Source organism: Macadamia integrifolia, chromosome 10, assembly GCF_013358625.1.
Source record: "Macadamia integrifolia cultivar HAES 741 chromosome 10, SCU_Mint_v3, whole genome shotgun sequence".
In the NCBI taxonomy this organism is placed as follows: Eukaryota; Viridiplantae; Streptophyta; class Magnoliopsida; order Proteales; family Proteaceae; genus Macadamia; species Macadamia integrifolia.
The window spans coordinates 16009116-16033361 of NC_056566.1; the positions used below are offsets into that span (position 1 = coordinate 16009116).

A 24246-nucleotide genomic window follows, 5' to 3' on the forward strand; every position below is an offset into this window, starting at 1 on the left:
AATTGAAACCCTTCTTATTGGTTGATCATGATACTTCCAAAAAACCGAAATTCTTGATCAATGGAAGTACAATATCATCATTTGTGTTCAATGAATCAATTCCATGCTGGTTTCAAGTTAGAGGAATGTTATGGTAAAACTTCATTTGAAACGATGTCGTAGAAAACAATGTGTGACTTGAAGGATATGATCGATTGTGGATTCTTATATCCACGACTTTCTAAAGGAATAATGATGCTCTTGGCTCAACGTAGTTTGTTCTATTCCACTAGAACCCCAATCCTTGGGGTTGTGAGACATTCAAATTCAATATAAGTATCGAAAATGAAAACAAAGAAAACAAAATTGGAGGAGTCAAACTTCTTGAGTGAAAAAAAAATGATAAAAATTATGTTAAAAAATATATATGTATAATAATAATACTATATTTTTTTATGAAATTTGAAAAATATTAATTAAAAGAAAAAATTTATTAAAAAAAAAAAAACTAATAAATTAATAAAATAGTAATTGGTATTCTCACCACTTCAACTAAACAGGCCCTAAAGCTCAAGTTTTCAATGATTAGTTTTATCGAAGTGCAGAATGCTTTTATTGGCAATTAAGGCGAAACCTATGCTTATGGAAGGAATAGATGACCTTGTGATTCATTGCCGGCCTTAATTGTGAAGTTGATATTTGGAAATCAGTTGTTTTCAATCAAAATAATCAAATGGTCAGCAGTTAAGATCTTACTGAAGCGTGCTGTTCACATGAAGAAAGCCATCAAATTGTCAGCAATTAAGATCTTAATGAAGCTTGTTATCCACATGAAGAAACATACTTTGGTGGTAATGTGGGGGACTCTAGGGAGCTTGTCCAGTCAGATTTTACTGTTCTATGGAGCATTTCCATTTTATTGCATGATAAAAAGCTGAGATTGTTTAGACAATGTCTGTTACTAAACCAAAATACTCTTGGTTTTGCTGTTGATAGCTGTTGTGGCTCTCATATTTTTTTTATTGTTTCTGGTTGTTAGCTTATCCCTGTGTACAAGTTATTTGGTTTATGTTCTAGTCATTCTTAGAGGTACAGGTAGGTGTAAAGCTTTGCTAAATTGATTGCTCTGAGGTTTGGTCTTCCCTATTAAGACAAATTTCTTGTTAATGCTTCAAATGTTTGGTAGGGTTGGCTAGAACATGCTGTGTAATTCTAAGGTTTCCCTTGATTTCTGTTGGCAGGTCTGATGGGAGTTTGGTTCTGATATCAGCTGCAACGATGGCCTATGGGATAGCATTTCCAATGTCGGGTGGCTCATTCCGTGTATGGTCCTTGCTTCATGAATGATGTGCGAGGGAAGAAGGAAGTCTTGGTGAGTTGCTTCTAATCATGCAAGTTGGATCTATTTGGTTAAGAAAGAAAATGGAATTCCAATAGATTCGGAGGCGTTTTCAGCCTGGCATGCCTGAAATATTCTTTACCTGTGCAAGCATCCAGGAAGGTTTTCGGGTGAATCTGTAAATAGCAGTGTATTACAGTTATTGGCAAAAGTGAAACAACCATGTAAAGTCACAGAGAGAGGGGTAGGTTGATCAAGGGGAGTAAGCAAGGCAAGCAGCTAAAAATGGTAAACCAGGGTTTTAGCTGCAATTTTTCAAATACCCATGTAAAGAATTGAGGGTGTGTATAACAATCCCTTTTTAAACCCCCCCCCCTTCGTAATAGAATACCCCTTCAATTCTAACCCTCTTCTCTTTTTTTTTTTTTTTTTTTTAATTCCTGGGAGGTCTCCTTTTTAAAAAGCATTAGTCTTAAATAATAATTTTTTTTTTTCAGCTGATTATTCAAATAATAATGTAGTTCCAAGATACCTGGAGATGAGATTAAATTGGCTTCATTAATAGGTTCAGAGATGTCGTACGTTTTGCCTGGGCTCATTTAACAAATTCAATAAGGATTGCTGAAGGAAATCAGGGATTAGCTAGTTAAATTATTATGGAACTAGAAAACTGATAAAGTAGATTCTATGTTTGGTTACTTGAGATAGGCTGTCTTTTGAGAGCCAAAATTCAAGGGTGAACTTGTCTTCTCAGTCAGGTATTTATCATCTTATCCGACTCTTTCTTGCATGCTTGGTTTGGCTCTTTGAACAAGATGGATGTCAGGTTTACATGATTATAGCGCAAGTGAAGCTGAAGGAATGAGCAGTGCTATTAGGCTCTGTTCTGTTCCAGTTGGAGGAGGTTTTTTTCTTCCTGGTAACATTTCTTAGGTTCTGTATTATGCATTCTTGGAATAGGTTCTGGGTATAAGAACACATTCTGAAACGGAAAAATAAAGAACCGAGTTTAAGAATGCATTCTAGACCTAGAATATATTCCCAACTTGGTTTGTTTAGGACAAGCAGAAGTGCCTACGAATAGAATCTAATGATTATTTTAATGACATTTGTGATACTTCTACTTTAGAGACTAATTTGACGACACACGTGGTGGTTGATTGCGATCAACACCACGGGCAGCACTGAGATTTCGAAGGTTGAACTGTTAAGGGTATTGGGAGTTCCCTGACAGTTTGTCTTTTAAACTTTTGTCTCCAATCTCCTAAGTGGACAGACCTGTCTTTTTTATGTCTCGTTATTTCCAGTTATTCGAAGGGAGATTAACTACTTTCCAATTGACAAGATAAGCTGCTTTGCGAATATTCACCAATGCGAGTCAGGTGCTTTTGTATTGAAATGTGCTTCCCACTTCGCGTGTAGATTGGAGAAGGGTGATTTTCAGCCAGGAACCTCTTAGCAGTCAATGATGGATTCTGCCTCTTTTGTTCGAAGACTTGCAATTTTCTGCCATGGGAGCCTTTTAGGCTTGCGGGTTAATCTGACATGAATAGTATGGAGAAGGTGAGGAAAAAGTAGTGCAGGTGTTGTTTGTGTTTGTGTTTGTGCCTAGATCACATCATTTGTTTATTATACAAACAATAATAACATCATCACCTTATCTCAACTTAATGGGGTCGTTACATAGATTTGATTAGGTCTACGATAGTAGTAGCCAAGAGGCATAAGAATAAAAAGAAGTACCAAAAGAAAGTAAAAGGATGTAAGAGGAGATAAAAGAAGAAATCAAAGCAACATCATTGAAACATCCCCTACAACCTGAAAAATAAAAAACGGGAAGTGTTTTCTATGGGGGAGCTTTGTTCTTGCGCTTGACAGATATATCGTTTTGCATTTCATGGGGGTGAGGTTAGTTGAAATTGTTTCTCGTACCTTAATTGGTGTAGGGTAAGAGATCCTCTAGTAGTCGGTCTCTTGCACCCTGATTGGTGTAAGAAAAGAGATACACACAAAAGGGGGAAGCGATGTGATTGGCGTAGAAAAGGATCTCCACACTGACGGCTGGGTAATATATTTCCCGTGACAAAATAAAGGGATGCGAAATCAAAGCGGTGGAAAGTAGAAAACGGCGGGGAGGATGAGTTTGGTCGGAGTGACACCCTCCTTTCTTCGTCATCGCTGGTCGCAATGTCCGCTCTTATGCGTTAATGCCTTTAAGATTAAGATACTCCATAGAGATACACCTCTTCTTCTCTTTCGCCATTCAAAACCCTACTATTACTACTCTTCTAATTATTCTCCTCCACGTCGTCCTCTGGCAATGGCTTCTGCAACTACCCCTCCTACTCAGGTAAATGCTTCCATTAATTTCATTTATTTCTCTTATCCGTTCCTTTCGCTTCATATCATTCCCTATAAGTTTAGGTACTGGAAATTATCTGATTACTACAAAAGTCCGGAGATATTGGCTGAAGAATTGGATTCTAAAAATGAAATGCCGCGTTTGAAATTGAACACCGATATTTTCCCACTTTAGAACCGTGTCTTTGATGTGTGATAACTTGTTCCTTTTTTCTTTTTTCTTTTTCATTTTTCAATCCTTCTCTTGTTTCTTCATTTAGACTGTTTCGTCTGGAGATGTGAGCAGTGATGACAACATATACAAATTGATTCAAGCTCATCAGGTAACTTCTAGCTTTTACTTATTTGGAACCGATATTGAATATCCGTTAAAATGCGTTTTCTTTCAATCTGAAGTGTACGTGATTTTGTCACAGGAAGCGGCTGCTCGACTCCCACCAATTGAAGAAGTTCGGACAGTTCTTGATCGCAGTGCCCGGGGTATGCTGTCTACTTTTTCTCAGGTATTCAGTACATATCGTTATGAATTCAGCTTAGTTAGTCTCGGCCAATCTAATTTGAAGAAAAGGAAGTTCCTTTTTTTCTTTTGGTGAGTCTCTTTCTTCTTGTTTTAATCATGGTTATGACTTATGAGAGTAGCTTCCCACCCAAGAGTAGCCTGGTTTTTGGGTACGATTGTATGAGCTATGTAATATTTTCGAATCTGTTTACATGAACTTCACGATGAGGAGCAAAGGTTTTTACCTTTTTTCTTTTCATTCTATCTCATTCTCAAAAGGGTGATGGAAATATTAATAGCTAGTATCAATATACATAAGAGTGATCTAAGGTAATTCACCAGAGAGAAGATTGCCTTCTGTGTGTTAACAAAGATGGTTTTGGATGAATCATTAGCTCAGAATATCCAGCCATGTGGCCATTGTATAGGATGACTTAATATTAATACACAAAGAAAGCTCTATGATCTGAAAGTTGATCATGGAATGATGGCAATAACTTTTCTAATTGTCACCAGCTCCTCTCTACCGCCTTTGGTAAGATAGTGTATAAAAATACCAAAGGCCTTTAAGTTGGGAAATTTTATATGCAGTCTATTTTGCTTCAAAATATTTTCCTTCCAATGAGTAATAGTGATTTACCTTTAGAGTGCGTATGCACGATCCACCGCCAAGCCGCCAAGGTTGATTCGGTTCCATCACAGGGTTCGAAGGTATATCCGATGCATTGGATTGGGAAACAGAAACAACAGTGCAGTAGCATCGAGAACTATCAAAGTAACCATCTGGGACTCGATGGCGATGTATTCGGCCCAATCTTCCCAAGTAGTTTCTCTGTAGTCGACCACTAGACATTTTAGAGAGGAAGCGAGGAGAAGTGATGGAAAGGCTTATAACATGAGAGAGGACGGAGCTACCCATTCTCTTTTTCTCCTTTATCCAACAGTAAGCGAGCATTCCACCATTCACCTGATTCTCGCGATTTCATCGTTTCGCTATAGATTACGGGATCGACTATTTCTTCCACATCTGTGTCAATTGTATGACAAGATGGTTCACATAGATAAAGTATGTAGAATTAAAAAGTCTTTGTACGGATTAAAACAATCCTTACGTCAGTGGTACCTAGTATTCCACAAAACGGTCTTTAAGTTAGCATTTGTGGCAAACAAGTTGGGCAATTGTGTATATATTTTGAAGAGTGGGAGTAATTTTATTATCCTCTCCTTGTATGTTGATGACATACTGTTAGCTGGAAATGACTTGGATATGCTAAACGAAGCTACTAAACCTGAACTCAGTAACATATTTGAAATGAAGGATATGGTGGAAGCATCCTATATTCTAGGAATTCAAATCAGTAGAGATAGAACACAATGAAGATTGTGTTTGAGTCAGGAAAAATACTTGAACTCAGTGTTGAAAAGATTTGGGATGCAGAATTGCAATCTCTCAACAACTCCAATTATATTGGGAAAGACTTTGTCAAAAAGTCAATGTCCTCAAGAAGGACAAGAAAAGTTGAATGTACGTTATGCTCAGGCAGTAGGTAGTTTGATGTACACCATGTTGTGTACATGACTGGATTTGGCCTATCCAGTCGGTTTGGTCAGTAAACTAATTTAGTGATATGGAGGAAAATGAGGCCGCTATGGTGTCTTATTCAGATATGGAAGACAAGGCTGAAGAATGGATCGAAGATTTGTTGTCTTCTCATGGTGTTAAACTCAAGAGAAAGAAACAAAAATAGTGTTCACCCTCTTCCCAGCCCCCTCTCCATGGGCAAAATGAATCTTTGGAGTATTGTAATCCCGAAAATGAAACCTCTGTGATTGATAAGTTGGTCCAACCAGATGATGTTGAGACTTGGATTGCAAAAATGTGGATGATAACTCCGTTTGGTGTGGAGTCAGATGAGGGAAATTCATTTCTTCATATTTTGGATTGGCATGCAACCTCCTTAGTTGATCCCTCTTAAGTGGAAGATCTTGAGTTGAATCATACTAAGGAGGAAATTGAGGAAGAGCGTTATTGGGAAGACTCTCGAATCTCTGCTATGCATAGGGAGAGGAGTCATTGTATTCGCTTTGCCCTTTATTTTCTTTGCTCATTTGAGTTGAAAATTTGATGTCTTTTACTTGGGTTGATTTTTTTTTTCTCGTTATTGGTTTGGGGCCTAGGTCCTCTTGGTGGCATCTTAGCCTTGTAACTTAATTTTCTTATCTTTTTATATTTAATTTTTCACCACAAAAAAAAAAAAAAAAAAAAAAAAAAAAAAATACTGTTTGAGGTGGAAACTCTAAACATTTGAAAATGACAATTGTTTGACATCACTCAATATGGAAGAAAACACCATCAACACATGGCCGAGGACTCAAGATACGAACTATTAGTTGCAATTATCCTTTTAATGATGTTGAATCAATTCAGTTTTGAACCGTCTTAGACTTCAAGGCACTTCTGTGATCCATGTGGGTTTTGTTTTATTTTTTATTTTATTTGTTATCTGAAAATTTTCCGTCAGATATAGATTTGAGTTCAATTTTAGGGGTTGCATATGCATGCTTTTGTTGTTTTATGGTTGTCCTTGTTGGCAACTTGGCCACGTGGCGATGATGATGTAGCCAGTTTGGGTGACGTGGATGAAAATGATGACATGACAGTGTCTAGTGTCACTGATGAGATAACAGAACTACTTGGTATGCATGGAATGGTTTGATACATCCTTAGTATGTGGTGCGGGTTTCTGCGTCAAAACTGGCAAAATTGGCTTATTTACGATCGGGGACATTTTCAGCAGTGAAAATGACATTTTTGAAAGATTGTTTCTTCATAAAAAATATAGATTGTAATTTATCTAGTCCAGTGCATCTAATTTTGTCGCATTCTGATACCGTATGAAGAAGTTACGGCATTTGTGGCAGTCGAGGGTAGTTTCGGTATTGAAGATGAATTTTTTAAAGGAAGTGTTCTCTATGTAACAATACGAAAAAAATCCAATCTTTCCAATGGTTCTGATTTCATTGTGTTCCGATTCCGTATGAGAAAGATACGTCATTGGAAAGGTCTAGGGGCATTTTGGTCTTTTTACATGGATGAGTCAGATGATTGAATCTTCTGGAAAGTCGTAGAGCGTCCAGTTACGGTTCCAACGCACTTTGTTTCATCTCGATCGGATATCGTATGAAAAAGTTATAAGTGTTTCCGTAAAGTCGGTTCGAAAATCCAAACCGATAATCCATCAGTTGCTCTCGGTGTTGGGTGGATTTTTGGAATTTATTTTTGAAATTTGAAGGGATTTTGTGTAATTTCAAGATTCTGAAGGTCTGAGTTGCAGGGGGTCTTTAAGCACTGAAATATATGGAGGCAGGGGCTTGATTGCAATAAAGAGGAGTAAAGGGAAGTGAAATGGATGGTCCAGATTCGACCACGTAGGCTTGATGCCCATCCAAAGGTTTCTGAGATTTTGTGCTGACATGGACGAGATAGATGCTTGCGCGTAGGATTTGATTGGTTAGATGCATAATCCTTGGTGCACTGGTGCTACACCTTATCAAGGTATGTTGTGGTGTTTCGCGCATGCATAGAAGGTATAAAAAAAGATTCCGATCTTAAGGATCTCATGAGATCTGATTAAAGCCATCATAGAGGATTCAGATCCAACGGTCGATAAGCCTTTTACATTTGTGAGTGGGAGACAAGCTCCCTTAAAATCCGGAAAAGCAAACAATCAAAGATCGACAACAAAAATTGCATGTTGACCGCTGACGTCATTAGTTGACTATCTTATTCAAATCTTGTGGTTGAAATTTACTATTCGTTATTTTAATCGGGCGGTCTAGATTAAGAGATTCCCCTTGATGAGATCTATGGCCAGATTTGCTCCCCTGTTGCGTGCGCCGTTGGTGTAGCATACGCCACTCCTACGAAGATTCCATTTCAGGCTATCTCATTGCTCCAACTTCAAATGGTCATATCTCCCTCATTTTAACTCGGATTTGGGTGAACCAAGTTGCGGCTTCTTCGTTTTTTCAAGCCCTACACCATGGAAGCAAGAAAAATGAGTTTTGAGTGAAAGAAGGCTACGGTTTTGGCAGGAGAAGCTTCCCCCTCTTTGTTGGTCATTGAATGAACATGAATACTTGATGATAAATGTTCTTAGGCCATTAAAGGAGGTAAAAGAGGTGATTGAGGTGTGTTAATGATACATTAACTCAAAGCCAAGGAGGAAGAGAAGAAAGCAAGGATGTGTTTGCTTTGAAGACAAGAAGCCAAGGAGAGAGAAGGTGTAAGCACCAAACTTGTCAGTACAAGTTTCCAGTCATCCTAGGCAATCGGTTGTGAGATTCTCTAACCTTTGATTTATATTATATGCATGTATGTATGTTAGGGTTAGTTGTGGATGAATGTATACATGTTAGGTTCGTTATGGATGAACTGTAAGCATGCTAGCTAGTTGTGGATGTATATGCTAGGCAGAGCTTGACTGTAGGGCATTGATATAAGTCCATTTTAATTGTATTCTTTATTGAGTGCTTAGTGGGTGCTAAGCATTGGGAGTGGGTGCTCCCGTGTAGTGGGTGCTACACATTGTACCGGCACTGCGAGTGCCATCTCAGCTTCGGCTTGAGAAAATTGGGTGTGGGTGCAGTCAAAAGTAGTGTATTGAGTAGGTACGAAACCTTTACAGGCACTACTCCGGGGATGTAGGCAAATTGTCGAACCTCGTAAAAACCCTGTGTTGTGGGTGCTTGTTGTTTGCATTTTATATTGAAGTGCGTGGAATGTGGAATGGGTGTGCACACTTGGAAGTGCCTATGAGAGGCTGAGTGTGCATACGACTGTGTGCAAACAGGGACAGTTATATCAGGTTTTTCTTAGCCAGACATCAGACAGGTTTTTAGGGATCGGAATTGGACTCACTGATTCAACCCCCCTCTCAGTGACTGCCGGGTTACGACAGCTTTTATCTTGTCTCTTAGGAGACATCCATTAGAGCCATTTATTACTCAAGAAAAAAAAAAGTAATATGTAAATTAATTAGAAAATATGAAATAAATGCTCTGATTTCTGTTGGCAAAACCTTCGCACACATAATGATGAGTTTCCTCGCTATTAACTTTCTCCCTAAAAAGAAAACCTTGCAATGGTAGAGGGGCTCTGGTAAAGGTTTTTTTTTTTTTTTGGAAAATTATATCAATTCAGGATTGACTTATACCTGCATCCTTTTCATTTGCAGAAATATGAGGGATATCCTTCAGGGTCCATGGTCGATTTTGCATGTGATCAAGAGGGGTTTCCAATATTAGCAATCAGCAGCCTAGCAGTTCATACAAAGGTTTGTATTGGGATTTCATAGACTTGGAACTTCCTCACCTTTGCCTTTAGTTTGGAGAAATACTTGAATGAGGGCATCTAATTTTTCAGACTTGCCCAAAATGTGAAGTGCATCACGGAGGGAGTAGAACACACTACTAAATGTATCCCTGCTATCTTTTTGAATATGTTTTTCCTTGGAGTATTTCAGGTGGGGCCTGTTCATATGGGGTCAAATGTATGACTGTCTAAGCCTACATATTCTTCTTGGTCATAGGTTTATTCACTTGCTGTGGTACCCATTGAATTTCTTAGGACTCCATTTGTTTGCACAATCCTCCTATTTTGTACTGATTTACCGGATAATTTTCCTTTTACATGGATTTTACTCAGAAACATATGGAGCCTAAATAACAAAAGAATAACTCCTTATAATCCATACTTCCTTCCTTAATTTAAATTATTTTGTTTGATGTTTTGTTGTTTCCTGAAGGCTCTATTAGTTGTCTGAAACTTAACTGGCACATGCAGGATCTGTTGGCTAATCCTAAATGCTCACTGCTTGTAGCAAGGGATCCTGGGGACAGAACTGATTTAGTGATCACCTTACATGGTGATGTTACAGCTGTAGGTTCCTTTTTCTCTGGGGTTTCACATATTTAAATGATGATCATTTGGTTGATAAGATCTGTTTAATTTTTTTCCACTTGGTAGATGCATTGTCCTTGGAGACGAACTATAGATTTTTGCCTTTAAATATTTCAGACATTTAGGGTTCAAAGTTTCAATTACCATTTTTTAATATTGGTCTCCCTGTAGGTTACTGAACAAGATAGGGATGCTGTGCGTGCTGCATACTTGAAAAGGCATCCCAATGCATTCTGGGTGATTTCTTCATCTTCTCTAAGATTCTATTTTCATCCCTTAGCATTGGCTTCTTTTGTTGCTTTTGGTGGGCTGATATATAAAGTTTTCACAATTTGAAGGTTGATTTTGGAGACTTCCACTTTTTGCGCATTGAACCAAAAATTGTCCGATATGTGTCTGGTGTTGCAACTGCTCTGTTGGGGTCGGGAGGTATGAGCAAGGTTTAAAAATTTTATACATTCCTAATATCTCCTCTGTTAGGGTTTTGATTTATGCTGTAATTTAATGCATTCCTAATATCTCCTCCGTATCTTTGGTTTCAACTGAACCTACCTGTAAATATTTTCACAACACAGTCCCTGTATGTTCCATCTATTGTTCAACATGATTGACCAAACAATAATATTTTGATACCCAAGCATGTCACTCTTTCATCACCCTATTTTAGGGTTTTAAATACACCTTCTGCATTTTATCATTGAAAAAGATCAATTAGTGTTTAACTTATTAATTTGTGCACTGGATTTGTACAATGCGATAAACACAGGGAATACTGGAGTACTATAAAGAGAATACCCTTTTTATATCCCATATTTAATTTAAAAACAAAAATGGAATGACACCTAAAAATGTTCAATGATACTTCCACATTTATTCCTTTCTGTCCTGACTGCAGTCTGCAGCCATGGAAAGTACTCTTCCACTACCATTCCTGCTGCTTCTCAACCATGTCCATTTTTGTGCATCAAAAGACATATTACACAGAAAGTCATTCTTACATGCCTAATACAAGTTCATCCCCAATATCACTGTTGTCTTTTCTCTTGACGTTATGTGTTTCATCTGTTACAGAATTTGGCAAAGAGGATTACAAAGCCGCAAAACTTGATCCAATAGCTCAGTTTTCCAATCCTGTTGCGGTATTATTGAACTAGGGGCTCTCTGCTATACTTCCACCTCTTCTTATTTTATATTTCATCTGTTCTTGTCTATTCTCGTCTAATTTCCAATCTGTGTTGGCAGTCACACATGAATAAAGATCATGCTGAAGATATGAAGGCTATTGTGCAACACTCAACAGCAGTTCAGGTGATCTGGGTGTTTAGGGGGCTTAATAATAACGTATATTTAGGGATAAGATACAGAAAGTCACTGGAGGCTGCTAGGAAGTGGGCTAAAAAATCATAGCATTTGTGGAAGTATGCAATTTGGACAGATAGCTGCTCTGTCCTCAGATCATGCCTACTTAGACTTGAGACAATCTTACAAAGTACCATGTTGACTTCCCCCGCCCCTCCCCCCCCCCCCCCCCCTCTTCTTTCCTGGCTAGCTTCCTGACGTAGACTTTCAGCTTAGTAAGCCCTCAGATCATGCCTATGCGACACTAGAATTTTCGTGAATTGAAGCAGGACTGATTTGATGGTGTGATCCACTGCCTTGACAAGCTTTTCATGATGACTGAATGACAGGTTTAACACTCCAAACCCTCCCCTTGGTCCTTTTGAAGGAACCTATCCATTTATTACCTAAACAAACAGCTCTCAGTTACAGAATTTGGGGAAGGGGAGAGACTCTACTACCCCATGATAAGAGGAATTCTTTTTACAAAGGAGAGTCCTCAAGAAAGATCTTAGGAAATCTATGACAAAAATAAACAAAGACCTTGCACAGCTGAGAGGGCTCCTGATTCACTCTAATATATACTCTTTGTGGGTTGAACTAATATTAAAAAAGCAATGGCTATTGGGATTTGTTGACCCAAAGGTGATATATAGTTGAACAGAGGGACAGCTTTATAATTATAGCAATAGCTTTGATGAACTTAGTGAAGTCATTTTTTCCCAATGTCAGGTTGACTATGCTTACATATTGGATTTGGACAGTCTTGGTTTCAATGTTAAGGTATTCTTGGCCTATACCATGTGGATCCCTTTGTTTATCCCCTAATAATATTATGTATTTTCTCTCTCTTGCTTGGTGTTTTTGCATTTTGAACATGGGAAAATTCTCAGGTTTTTGTGCCAGCATGATCCTAGATCTTTGTTTGGGGCGGGCATACGTTAAGATAATTGAGATCCACCATTAAATGGGTCACAGTTTAGTGATTATATGGACATGAAATATTCTTGATTAGATAGTCATGGTTGTTAATATTAATTTGTATAAAAAAATGTCTGTTTCAACCGCTTATCCTAAAAGCTTGAGCTGTTAAGGGCAGACCACAATAATGTATATCAACACACAATATCATCCCCCACGTGTGCAGGCCCCCCCCCCCCCCCCACACACACACACACACAGAGCTCTACGATTGACACCATCATGTGGTACAAAGGAGGCACATCCAAAGTGTGAAACCATAACACAAACCCCTTGCACTTACCAGGGATCAAACACCCAACCATTTGGCTCTGATACCATGTTACTACCGCTTATCCTAAAATCTCAAGCTGTTAAGTAAGTGCCACAACAAATATATCAAAACACAGCAACAATGGTTAACTCTTGAGGAAAACATGAAGTATTGAACTTCACATAAGATGGTTGAAGTTAAACCAATTTATCCGTTTTGGGTCCATATAGTCAATGATTTCACCACTGTTTATCTACTTTGATCTTCTAAACACATGCTTAACATTCCCAATACCATGGGATGCACCCCTTCATCAATTTTGTGTGTCCAGATCACTATTGTTCAACATATTATTTGGTTTAAACTGTAGTGATAGAAGATGCAAAATGGTGGAGATTTGGTCGTGAATCGTATCAAATCTTTGCTCCCTTTACGAATAGTGGTTTTCTAAGAACCATAAAAATAGTAGTACAACAAGAAGCACCTAGAGATGACAGCGTGACGTGTTTAAGTCAGCTAGGCTGAATTGGGCTTATAATATGATATCACTTTTTCTTTCATTTTCCTTTTGAAATAAAGGCTATGTACAAGTCATTTGTGTTTTGGAGAAACGGAAATGATAATTTTCTTCAAATTTATGAGTTTCTTTCTAATATCATGAATTCACATGCATTATTAGGTTAAAGTAAGTTATGTCGCACCATAATGGATCCATATCCAAGCCATCTAATTAAATCATATATCTTGTGAATCATTTTCATTTATTGATCCTATCATATAACTTAACAACATGAGGGTCACAAAATAAAGGGGGGGGGGTTAGGTATTTTTGAGAATCAACTCAGATTAGATATGCTTTTGAATTCTTTCTAAATTGCACTTGTATTATTATGGCCTTTGGTACAGGTACTTGTTTGTGATTTTCTTTAGCCATCTCCGTTTACTTTTCTTAGTACTGTGTAGGAAATTCATCTTTTGTTTTGTTTTGCCATTTTCGTTTTCCTTAGGCTGGTTATCAGGGGAATACCTTCAAGCTTCGAATACCTTTTCCTAGATGTGCAGAGGATAGAAAGTGAGTCATCTTATCTCTTCTGAATGGGGAGGGTTTTACTAGCTGAGAAAAGTCATTTGATCTTTAGTCATTCTTATCTGCTATCCAAATTGCTCTGTTAAAATCAAAACTGACTTGTGAGCTATAGTATATCACTCGATACCTTCTTATCGCACCTTTATAGATTTATATAGTCCTTGGAGATAGAGGAAATTATTTTAACCATGGCCGTTGGAACTTCCTGGCTGCTAGTTAAATGCATCACATGTAGAATTCTTTCTATTCTATGTACATGTGGTCGGGGTAAAACCTTTTTTTAGGAGAGTATTGGATACTTTTTTGTTTGATGTTTATGTTTAGTTGTGTGTGTAAATCGAATATCCTTGCTTGTTTATCATGGGAATTGACAAATAGGGAGGTATGTATCTTTCACATCCTCATTTCTGTTATGTTATATGGAACAGTGACAGCATTCTTTCAACTTACAGCTAATGTTTTTGAAAATAAGCTGGAAGTCGGGCTATATTGGCTAGTTAATGCTTTGACAATATACTATCTAGTTCATCAATCTGACCCTCAAAAGATAGCAGTTATATTACATAGGCCATTTTTTAACGCCAGGGGTTGTGGACTTTTGGGATAAAAGGTCAGATTACTTTGATTTGTTGAAGATTTGTTAAATTTTTTCTGTTTCATTTTGAAACTGATTGCTAATTTACTGTGTATTATCAGCTAGTCTGATTGTTGGACCGTTGGGCAACCCAAGAGGGAGTGAATTGGGCATGGTGGATTCAAAAGACCAATTAAAATCTTAACGCTACCTAATCAATGAATAATCAAGCGGTTGTAAATAAAAGTCTGTGAGGAGCAATAATGAGAAGGAAGGGGGAAGAGATAAAGGATTTGACATAATAGTGTTTAAAGTGGTTCGACACACTTTCCTACATCCGCTAGTGATCGACTTGGACTTCCACTATCGATCACTTTCAAAGTAGTGATCAAAACCCCTCACAATTGTTTTCTCGGGCTCACACTCAAACCCTAGTAGCCTTCTTAGGCACAGTTGTCTGTACTAACCAACCTTACAACCAAATTCTTCCGATGAAGAGACTAACAACCCATTTTAGGCCTTCTCAGGAAATTTCAGCACGCAAAAACCCTCGGCCAGAAACTTTGTGATTTGGTCAATTGTACCTCCACAATGTTGGTCATCATGCCTAGTCTTATATACTAATTCAAGTCCAAATTTGTTTCCCTATGATTAGATAAAGTCTCCCAACTAAGGTTAAACTATTTATTCATGTTTGGGGACTTATTTGACCAAGTCCTGTGGGTCTAAGAGCTATCATGAGAATCACATACAACACTTTGGAATTATTACAATGATACACAAATAAGAATCTAATTCCTAATTCTTCAATATGCTAAGGTAGAACAGTTCTTGTAGTTTTCTCTTGCCATTGAAGTTTTGAGGCACATTCCGCTATTGTTTTACTAAAGTGAGGTTTTGAGTCTTCATTTTGGCTTTCAACTTCATACCACTTGTGACCATGGTCTTATTGAATGAAGAGACTTGATCTTAATTATGGCTTTGACAATTAATGCCACTTGTCATCCAAGCTTTAGAACTTTGCTTGATTACTATCTTCCACTTTCTTGGGCATGCCTTCATGCAACTTGTTGATGCTTGGGAGGATACTAATTTCCATTTTCACTTGGGCTTTTTCACTGGACAAGAACAAGCCAGTAATCACCAAACATAAGCAAAATATAGTGTCTCAACTCTGATCCCCTGTGTTTGATGGTCCGATATAGTTCTGATGGTCTTTAACCAAGTCAATTTTGACAGCTACTGGAGTGGTAATTGTGACTGGTCAACAGTTATGGCTGACTGTCCAGTCTGATCTGATTTCGATCTGTTCGTAACTGTATCATTCTGGTTCTTGTAGGGATGTAAAGATTCTCATTGTGGAAATGCTTCAAGCTGCTAAAGCCTCAAATTAATTGATCAAAAAGGTGAACTGTAAAAAGGTATGCATTCATTACTTCATCATGCATTTGGGGCTGCTTTTTCTTTTCTTTTCTTTTCTTTTTTTCACTCACTTGTTTTGACTGTGATCTTGTTGGTTGCAATCTTTCTTATATTTTGTCTTTATCTTTCATCTTAGCTTCTTAGTAATCTAAGCAATGGAATCCTATTTACATCCTCATTTCTGATTTACTCATTTACTTATCATCTTATGATGGAAACATTGTGATTGAGGTTCACTGATGTGTCCAGCAAGCCTATGACCAAATCTAATTTTGCATTCTCAGAACTTACTGATTTGAACATGTAAGTTGTGAATCACATGCGGTGCTAGAACATTGGAAATAAAAGCTCACCGTATATCCAAGATACTTAACAGGCATGCCCTAGTCATATTTGATTGATTGGAGTATCATGGGTACATTTCGGCACAGATGGTGGTCAACAAACCAAAATTTCTAAGTTTAGGGTTACTTCGGTCTTGTCAAAACCAAAATATTATTTCATTACTTGAAAGTGATTTTTATGGGAATGATGGAAGTGATGCATTGGGATTATTCTCTGATACTTTCTGTTGTTATTTTTAAGTGTAAATAAACAATAAAAATGACTTCGTAATTTTGAAACTTATTTGATGCCCTGTCCCACAGATTTAGACATGGTAGATGATGCAGATTAATAGCCAAAATAGCTTGTTTTATTAGGAATAAGCCTAGGGTTGGGTTGTATATGTGTTGGGCCTTCAATCCATGTGGTTTGGAGTGTATTGAGCCACTTTTATGGGTCTAAAAGAGGGGTTCTAAGATTGAGTACGAGATTGCTAGTTAGTTTCCCTTTTAGGTTGGCTTGATGGGGTTTATTTAGTTTCTAATTTCAGCATTATTTAGTTTTCCAAATTCAGTACTTAGTTAGCTTCAAATTTCAGTACTTGTAATTCCTAGTTTCTATTTCCAGTTTTAGTAACTAGAAGAGTTTCTATTTTCTTTACTTTCCTATTTCAGTTTTTGGAAACTAGAGTTAGTTTCTATTCTTGTAACCCCATCATTATTATAAATAAAGGAGAGCTCTCATTAGTAGAGAGACGATTTGTTTTGAAAAAAAGAACTTGCTGCTGGTCACTGCCATGCATCTACTGGATTTTCTGCGTGTCTGATCACAGAACAAGGGGCTGGTGTTTGATCCGGTCGACACTCTGCGTCGAGAAGTCTGAGTGGATCTTCATATTTTCTGGTTTTCTTATTGTTTCTAGTTTCATTCAGCCAGTCAGGTAAGTGCTTTAATCTGTCTGCAGAATTTCTGGGTTAAGATTCTCTATTTTATCTACTGTCGGCCTAGCTGTTGTGGAAGTTCTGGCTATCCGATGGCCTTATAATTTTGGTCGAAGTTTAGTCTCACCCAGAAGGGGACTGGATCCAATTCTTGGGTCAATCAAACCACTGGTTCAGCTGATGTGGACTGTTCTTCAGGTCTGGCCGACCTGAAGAACAATCCACACATCCGACCTGAAGAACAATCCACACATCAGCTGAACCAATGGTTTGATTGACCCAAGAATTGGATCCAGTCCCCTTCTGGGTGAGACTAAACTTCGACCAAAATTATAAGGCCATCGAATAGCCAGAACTTCCACAACAGCTAGGCCGACAGTAGATAAAACAGAGAATCTTAACCCAGAAATTCTGCAGATAGATTAGAGCACTTACCTGACTGGATGAATGAGATTAGAAACAATAAGAAAACCAGAAAATATGAAGGGCCCGTTTGATAACGTAACCAGAAACGTGTTTCTGTGTTTTCTTGTTCTCAGAAACACAGAAACGGCATAAATACCGTTTGATAAAAGTGTTGTGTTCCACTTGTTTCTTGAAACATAAATTGAAATTTATAACAATTTATGCTTCAAGAAACATGAATGACGAAACAAGTTTTACTTGTTTCGCTTGTTTCTCGAAACAAAAAAGGGGCACAATTCCACGATCGACCGACACTTTTACTTAAAAATCTATGAAAAAAGGGGAGCTTCATTCGAAGATCGACACCCCCCTTCCTCTTCAACCGTTGAAGAGGAGGTGCTTCTCCTGCGTACCCGACGAGTTACACCTTTCCCATTGTCTGAAACTGAAACCCAAAGCTTGCAGCGGCCACGGAGACGGCGACAACGGCTAGTACAACTGCTACGACGAGTGTAGCGGCAACGGCAACGATCTCCCACTTCCTTCATCATCTTTGATTTGCTGTTGGCGAGGTTTACTATTGTTCCAGCGAGAGCGAGAGCGAGAGCGAGAGCGAGGTCGAGGTCGAGGTCGAGGTTCCTCTGTGCACGAAGGTAAGGTGACTCTCTCTCTCTCTCTCTCTCTCGATTTTAGGCTTCGGTGTGATGCGATCTTGTTCGATTTTAGGGTATTTTAGGCATGGATTTTGATGGTTTTTATGCTTGAATGTTTGTTCGATTTAGGCACGTATGGAATTAGGGATTAAATCGGTAGCCTTTCTCCCTTTCCTGCTCTGAAAGACCTCAATGCAACCAGCTGTTCTTTGTCGCACAGCCTCTCTGTCTCTCTCTGTTATTGTTCTTCTCAATCAAACCCATGTTATTGTTCTTCTCAAAAGAGACTTCACCACCTCCCGCCGCAGCCGCGATGAAGTCTCCAATCGTGACAGTCCTCCCAAGTAAACCATCTCTCTGAACCATATCTTCTTCTTCTTCAGACCCCTCTCTTGAACTGTAAACAGAGAAGCTTGGGATTGTTTCCAAAAAAGACATACTTGGCCTTCGTGAAGCTCTGCTCAGTTGCTTCGTTGTGTAATCGTCTAAATCGCAGGAGGCAGTAGCAAGTCCTTCTAAGTTGCCATCGGATCAGGCCCTTTCAAAAGCCTCTTGAGCTGGTACAATTGGGTTCATGTTCGAAGTCAGAGAAGGTCACAACAGTGTGTGAAATTGGAGATGAGTTGCAGGAGAAGGCACTGAAATGAGGGCACCCACCATGAGAGAACGAGATTTTCTTCAGAGTATTATCAGAGCTGGATGTGTGTTTGTTGTTGTTGTTGTTGTTGTTACTGGAGCTATTCTCAAAATCCCTGTTTGGGGTCTTGGAGGAGCAGAGCAGGGACCCAAGAATAGGGATAGAAGAGCTTCTCAGCAGCATTTTTTATAGCTTTAATGGCCGTCTCCTAGAAAATTAACCCAAATCAGAATGCTTGTAGACGTTTCCTTTCAAGGAAAAACCTCTCTCTGTTGATTTGATTTCTAGAATTTTACAATTTTTGTGGTAGAGAGAGAGAGAGAGAGAGTTCCCATATCATGGAAGATGAAATATCTCCATCACCATCTCTAGCAACAAAGGTGACCAGCCCTCCACTACCTAGACTATTGGGAACTTGTAAGACATATGGCATAAACATGGGAATATTTTCATTTTAATCTACTATTATTGGTTGACATTTCTTGTTTCGTAAAATTATGATATAAGTTCGAGATAAGGAAATTGGTAGTTGTATGTATGATTAAAATGAAGGGTCATGAGTTTCTGAAGAAAGTAACAAAATTGGAATTATTTTCATTAAAATTTCTTATAAACATCATATTCTGTCAGAAATGTTCCCAGAAATAGAATTTATCAAACACCTTCTTACCCGTTTCTGTTTCCAAAAACAAGAATTATCAAACACCCTTCTTACCTGTTTCTGTTTCTAGAAACAGCAATTTCTGTTTCTGCTGTTTCTTGAAACAGAAACAGCAGAAGCGTTATCAAACGGGCCCGAAGATCTCGCCGCAGAGTGTCGACCGGATCAAACACCAGCCCCCTGTTCTGTGAAAAGACAGAGAAAATCCAGTAGATGCATGGCAGAAATCAGCAACAAGTTCTTTTTTTCAAAATCAAATCGTCTCTCTACTAATGAGAGCTCTCCTTTATTTATAATAATGATGGGGTTACAAGAATAGAAACTAACTCTAGTTTCCAAAAATTGAAATAGGAAACTAAAGAAAATAGAAACTCTTCTAGTTACTAAAACTGGAAATAGATTTAGGAATTACAAGTACTGAAATTAGAAGCTAACTAAGTACTGAATTTGGTAACTAAATAGTGCTGAAATTAGAAAATAAATAAACCCCATCAAGCGAACCTAAAAGGGAAACTAATAAAAAGGAAAACTAACTAGCAATCCCGTACTCAATCTTAGAGCCTCTCTTTTAGACCCATAAAAGTGGCCCAATGCATTCCAAACCACATGGATTGAAGGCCCAACACATATACAACCCAACCCTAGGCTTATTCCTAATAAAACAAGCCTATTTTGGTTATTAATCTGCATCGGTAGATCCTTCTATGTAATATAAACACCCTACATCTACTACACTGACAAAGCAATATATTCAAACAGAGATAATGAAATATCATGAGTAAAGAAAATTTACTCAATCCAAAAGTGATATAGAGCAATAATCAGGAGTCAAATACTCGATTCCAAGAACAGAACAAGAACTTGAATTCCCAATGTTAATCTCTTGTATTTTCCTACTACACAATCAACTGTATTTTTAATTGTTGTATATAGTTATGAAGGAAATTTTAAAAAATTCCAAAAGTCACATATTTGTACAAATTTCATTTAATATTTAAGTGAAAATATTAATTATCGCCACAGTGTAGACTTAGACCTACAATGGCCTAATATAATACTTTGTAGTGATTTTATTTTGCAAAGCATATATGATCTTTTGTAATATTCATAACATATTAAAATGCTAGAAATATTAAAGATTTGGCATACAATGATTCATATGTGAGGGAATAAGAAAAATTGCATTTCTTTGTGTTGTCCCTCTAGTTTGTAATATATGTATTAAATATCTAATAAATGAATTATACTATGTACAGAATGCATAGTATATACAGAATTCACATTATAAGCTGTCTGCATTGTTTTTGTCGGGAAAAAAAAAAAGGATGTAATATGTTGAAACCTAATAATTTTCATAATTTTAGACAAATTGAAAAACTAATTTCATAAGAAAATTTCAAGCAAATGGATTGGTTCCTTTGGCGGGCTACTCATGAATTATATATCCTATGACATGAGAAGGTAATATATGCAAGCGAATTTGATGACCAAACAAAAGGGTTTCCCCTCTTTCTAGATACAAAATTAGTCCACCACATCTGAACCATGTACACATTTTGTTCTTTGCTTATTTTATTATTATTATTATTTAATTTTTTTTTTTTTTTCGGTGGGGGGGTGGGGCATGGGGGTGGTTTGTTATCTTGTATGAATATTTAGTAGTATTCATGCAATTGCCACGTATCTTATGTTGAGCCGTTTTCACAAAGAGTTGTGGAGTTTTTATCTTTAAAAACCTTCGACTCTGATCTGATGCAACCATATTACTCTTATATAGTAAAAGAGAGTTTTTAAGAACTTTGAGGCAGAGAAACTAAGAGAGCATGATGAGTGCCTTAGATAAATTATACTGAGCATCTGTCAGTCAAAATGATATTGTTTTGGCAGTAGTTCTGTAATTTACAATGTTTGTAAAATTTAGATCATCTTGATTCGAAAGACTAAAAATTCAGAGATTCCAATCAAAACATTTCGAGATGGCAACAAAAATATGTGTGTTTTCAGTGCTCATAGGCACCTGATTTTTGCACCCTGATGAGTTTTTATGCACAAAGGGGGGTCTTTGATTTTGTGCCCTACTGAATCCAATGAAAATTTTGAGTGAAATTGCAAATAATGATGACAATGTATTTATGCATGAAATATATATATATATATATATATATTTACAAGACCTTGACTATATCCATGACATGTTCGACCTTGGCCCGGTGATACTTTTCTTTGTTTGACAGTCTCAGCTCAAGTATATGGAACAGAAGCCAGATTTATCACTTTGCAGTGGTTTATTATAGGGAAAGGCAGATAGCTTCCATTGATCATCTTAGATAGATGTTGCGAAGCATTGGTAAGAATTCTGTAGACATGATGTGGCTAGCTCATAAATTTAGAATTCAAATTTCTCCATAAATTTTAAACCTCTTGGTTTGAAGTTAGAAAAAGCACACACTTCTGATCAATTAAATGCATTACGTTATAATTTAAAGGCCATTAACTATTTTCCATTAGCACCTAAAAGATAAAATCTTTCTTCCGCTATCAATATTACGGTTAGACCTAGTAGCTTCTTACAAGAGACCAGTCCCGGACCTTCCCCCATCTAGTGGTGTACCAGTTGATTGTGTTTGATGATTTTGTGTGGGAGTTACAGTTAGAAATAAGAAGTACTAAGGTTAGAGATGAGGGAAGAAGATGGAAGAGAGGAAGGAAGGAGAGAAGATGAGGGAAGGAGAAGAGGAAGTGAGAGTAAAATGTGAGTGGGCTGATTGCACATCTCACCTATATTAACTTCAATCAATACTTTTAGGGAATTACATATTCCTCCCTAAGGGAGGAGAAAGAGAAATAAAGAAAATAAGAGAAATACACATTAGGACAACTTAACATAAACAGTTCCTAAAGTACCCCTATTACATATATTCCAACAGTTACAAGATATGTTAGGATTCCTTGAAGATGGTTTGGTTCAATATGTTACCCCTATCATCTTTTCCGGACACTCAAGACAATTACAGACACAATATTAGCCTATGAGAAATTAATACCCACTGTTTTCTAACCTTACAACTTGGCCTTGCAGGATCGAGTGTATTCTTGTATAATGTTTCTGGTATATCAACAGTTATGAATATCTGGTGCCACTAAGTGAAATGGAGGAAATCAAGTGCTTCTGGTTCATGTCAGAAACTTGGCGACCATTAGTTATTGTTTTCTCCTTTTACTGAGGAATTTGCTTATTTACTGTGAACTGAAGTGTAAAGAGAGTCTTATGTCAGAAGAGAAATTATATTTGACTGATATAGCGTTGTTATTTGGGTCGGGACATAATATTTGAATAAAGATCACAAAATTTGAGTAGTGTACTAGAATTGACTGTTATCCTCCTGCCTAGTAAATGCAATTTTGGTTGGTGTCTGGTACAGATTGATGGCATGTAGCATTATGTTATTCAATTCTGTAGGATAGCTATAAACTGCGCAGATTGTTGAGGTTGCTCACTTCTATAGGATGGCTATTCAAGCAGATTGATGATGTCTAGATAACAATTCAAGCTGCAAACCCCACTTGTGCAGTTGTGCTACACCTGGAGCTATTGACTGCTGAAGCCATGAACTCCAATACCATGGAAGACTGAAAACTCCCTAGGCTCTACCCTCTACCCTCTGAAGACCGAAACTGCAGCATAACTACCCGTTAGAGTGAGGGAGCATTGGCTGATTGATATAGTTAAAAAGGGAAAGAAACCATATGCAGCATGGGAGAATTAACTTCAGGTTCTGGTTTGGAATGATTAGCAGCAGTCTTCAGGGACTCGCCCATTCTCTTTCAGTTCCTATCTCGGTTAGGTAAAAGTAGAGGGAAGGGTCTGTTTCAAAAAGAAAGTTTGTGGAAGCCCTTTTTTCTTTATTCTGTCCATTGGTTTTAGGAAGATCAGAATAGGCAGGACCTGATTTTCGATAAAAAAAAATCAATTTATTTCGAAGGTTCAGGCCAATTTTGTCAGATTTTGACATATTCCGGCTGAATGGAAATCGGAATCTATAGAGGCCAATTCCTTTGACCAATTCCACTAGTTTAACCGTGGATAGGAGGGCGGGGGCGGGTGACACTGTTTTTACCTGTGTGTGGTGACAGTGGAGTTAGTTGTAGTTGTAGACTAGGGTTTAAGAATCGATATTAGATAAGAAGATTCGTATTGGTACTGATCGTGATACATACCTGATTAATATGGATTGATTGGTATAGTCGGACTAATGGGGTTGGTCGCTTAGTAGTGAAAATGCCTTACCCATCATGGTTCGAGTCGGTTGGTTGTGGGTTTAAGTCTTGACATGCCCATTATCCATAGGGGTGGCTTGTGGGGGGGGGGGGTTTATAATCATTATCATGGAGTATTCTTTTTTTTTTAAAAAAAAAAAAAAAAAAAGATTGGTATAGTTGTTCACCCAAAAAAAAATTTGGTATAATAGGTATGTGCATTTCTTTCTTTTTATGAAAATTGTTTCTGTTCTGAAATCTATACTGATACATATCGATAGCGACAATCCCCACCCCCTATATATTATGAACTAAATCAATGGTTGTAGATGCCCAGTTGGAATCCCTACAACCATGGATTTAGTTCAATCCATGAGGATAGTCCACCTACCCAGCCAGGATCAGGACTGACTAGAGTAGGACTCATGGATTGAGAAATCAGTATCCTTAAGGTAAAAAAAAAAAAAAAAAAAGAGTGAGAAAATCGATTTGTAAAGGAAAACGCAAATCTGTCCTACCCAGCATTTGGGGAATGGGATGCTGACATCTCACACTCAGAAAAGAGTCTTAAAA

General features: G+C 37.6%; 2 protein-coding genes across 6 annotated transcripts in view; both read left to right on the plus strand.

Moving 5' to 3' along the window:
• Positions 1–1723, plus strand: part of LOC122091475 (calpain-type cysteine protease DEK1-like) — a 52201-nt gene extending 50478 nt beyond the window's left edge. Inside the window, exon 32 of the mRNA XM_042661448.1 lies at positions 1221–1723. The gene's annotated coding sequence lies outside the window, so the exon portion shown is untranslated. The remainder of the gene's footprint in view (positions 1–1220) is intronic.
• A 1677-nt stretch (positions 1724–3400) lies between these two features.
• On the plus strand, positions 3401–22781 carry LOC122092061. 5 transcript variants are annotated; one of them, XR_006144081.1, is made up of 14 exons: positions 3402–3668; positions 3940–4002; positions 4096–4182; positions 9416–9514; positions 10024–10119; positions 10312–10377; positions 10479–10569; positions 11212–11279; positions 11383–11448; positions 12211–12261; positions 13720–13784; positions 15713–15794; positions 21651–21763; positions 22496–22781. XR_006144081.1 is itself a non-coding variant. In XM_042662370.1 (13 exons), the coding sequence occupies exons 1-12, from the start codon at positions 3456–3458 to the stop codon at positions 15765–15767; spliced, it is 1020 nt and encodes a 339-aa protein (XP_042518304.1). In that variant the 5' UTR covers positions 3402–3455; the 3' UTR covers positions 15768–15794; positions 22496–22781. The 5 variants fall into 5 exon arrangements, 2 of the variants coding, with proteins under 2 accessions (XP_042518305.1, XP_042518304.1); XR_006144083.1 differs by lacking the exon at positions 13720–13784 and having other exon boundaries at positions 3401–3668; XR_006144082.1 differs by lacking the exon at positions 12211–12261 and having other exon boundaries at positions 3401–3668.
• The last annotated feature ends 1465 nt before the right edge of the window (positions 22782–24246 follow it).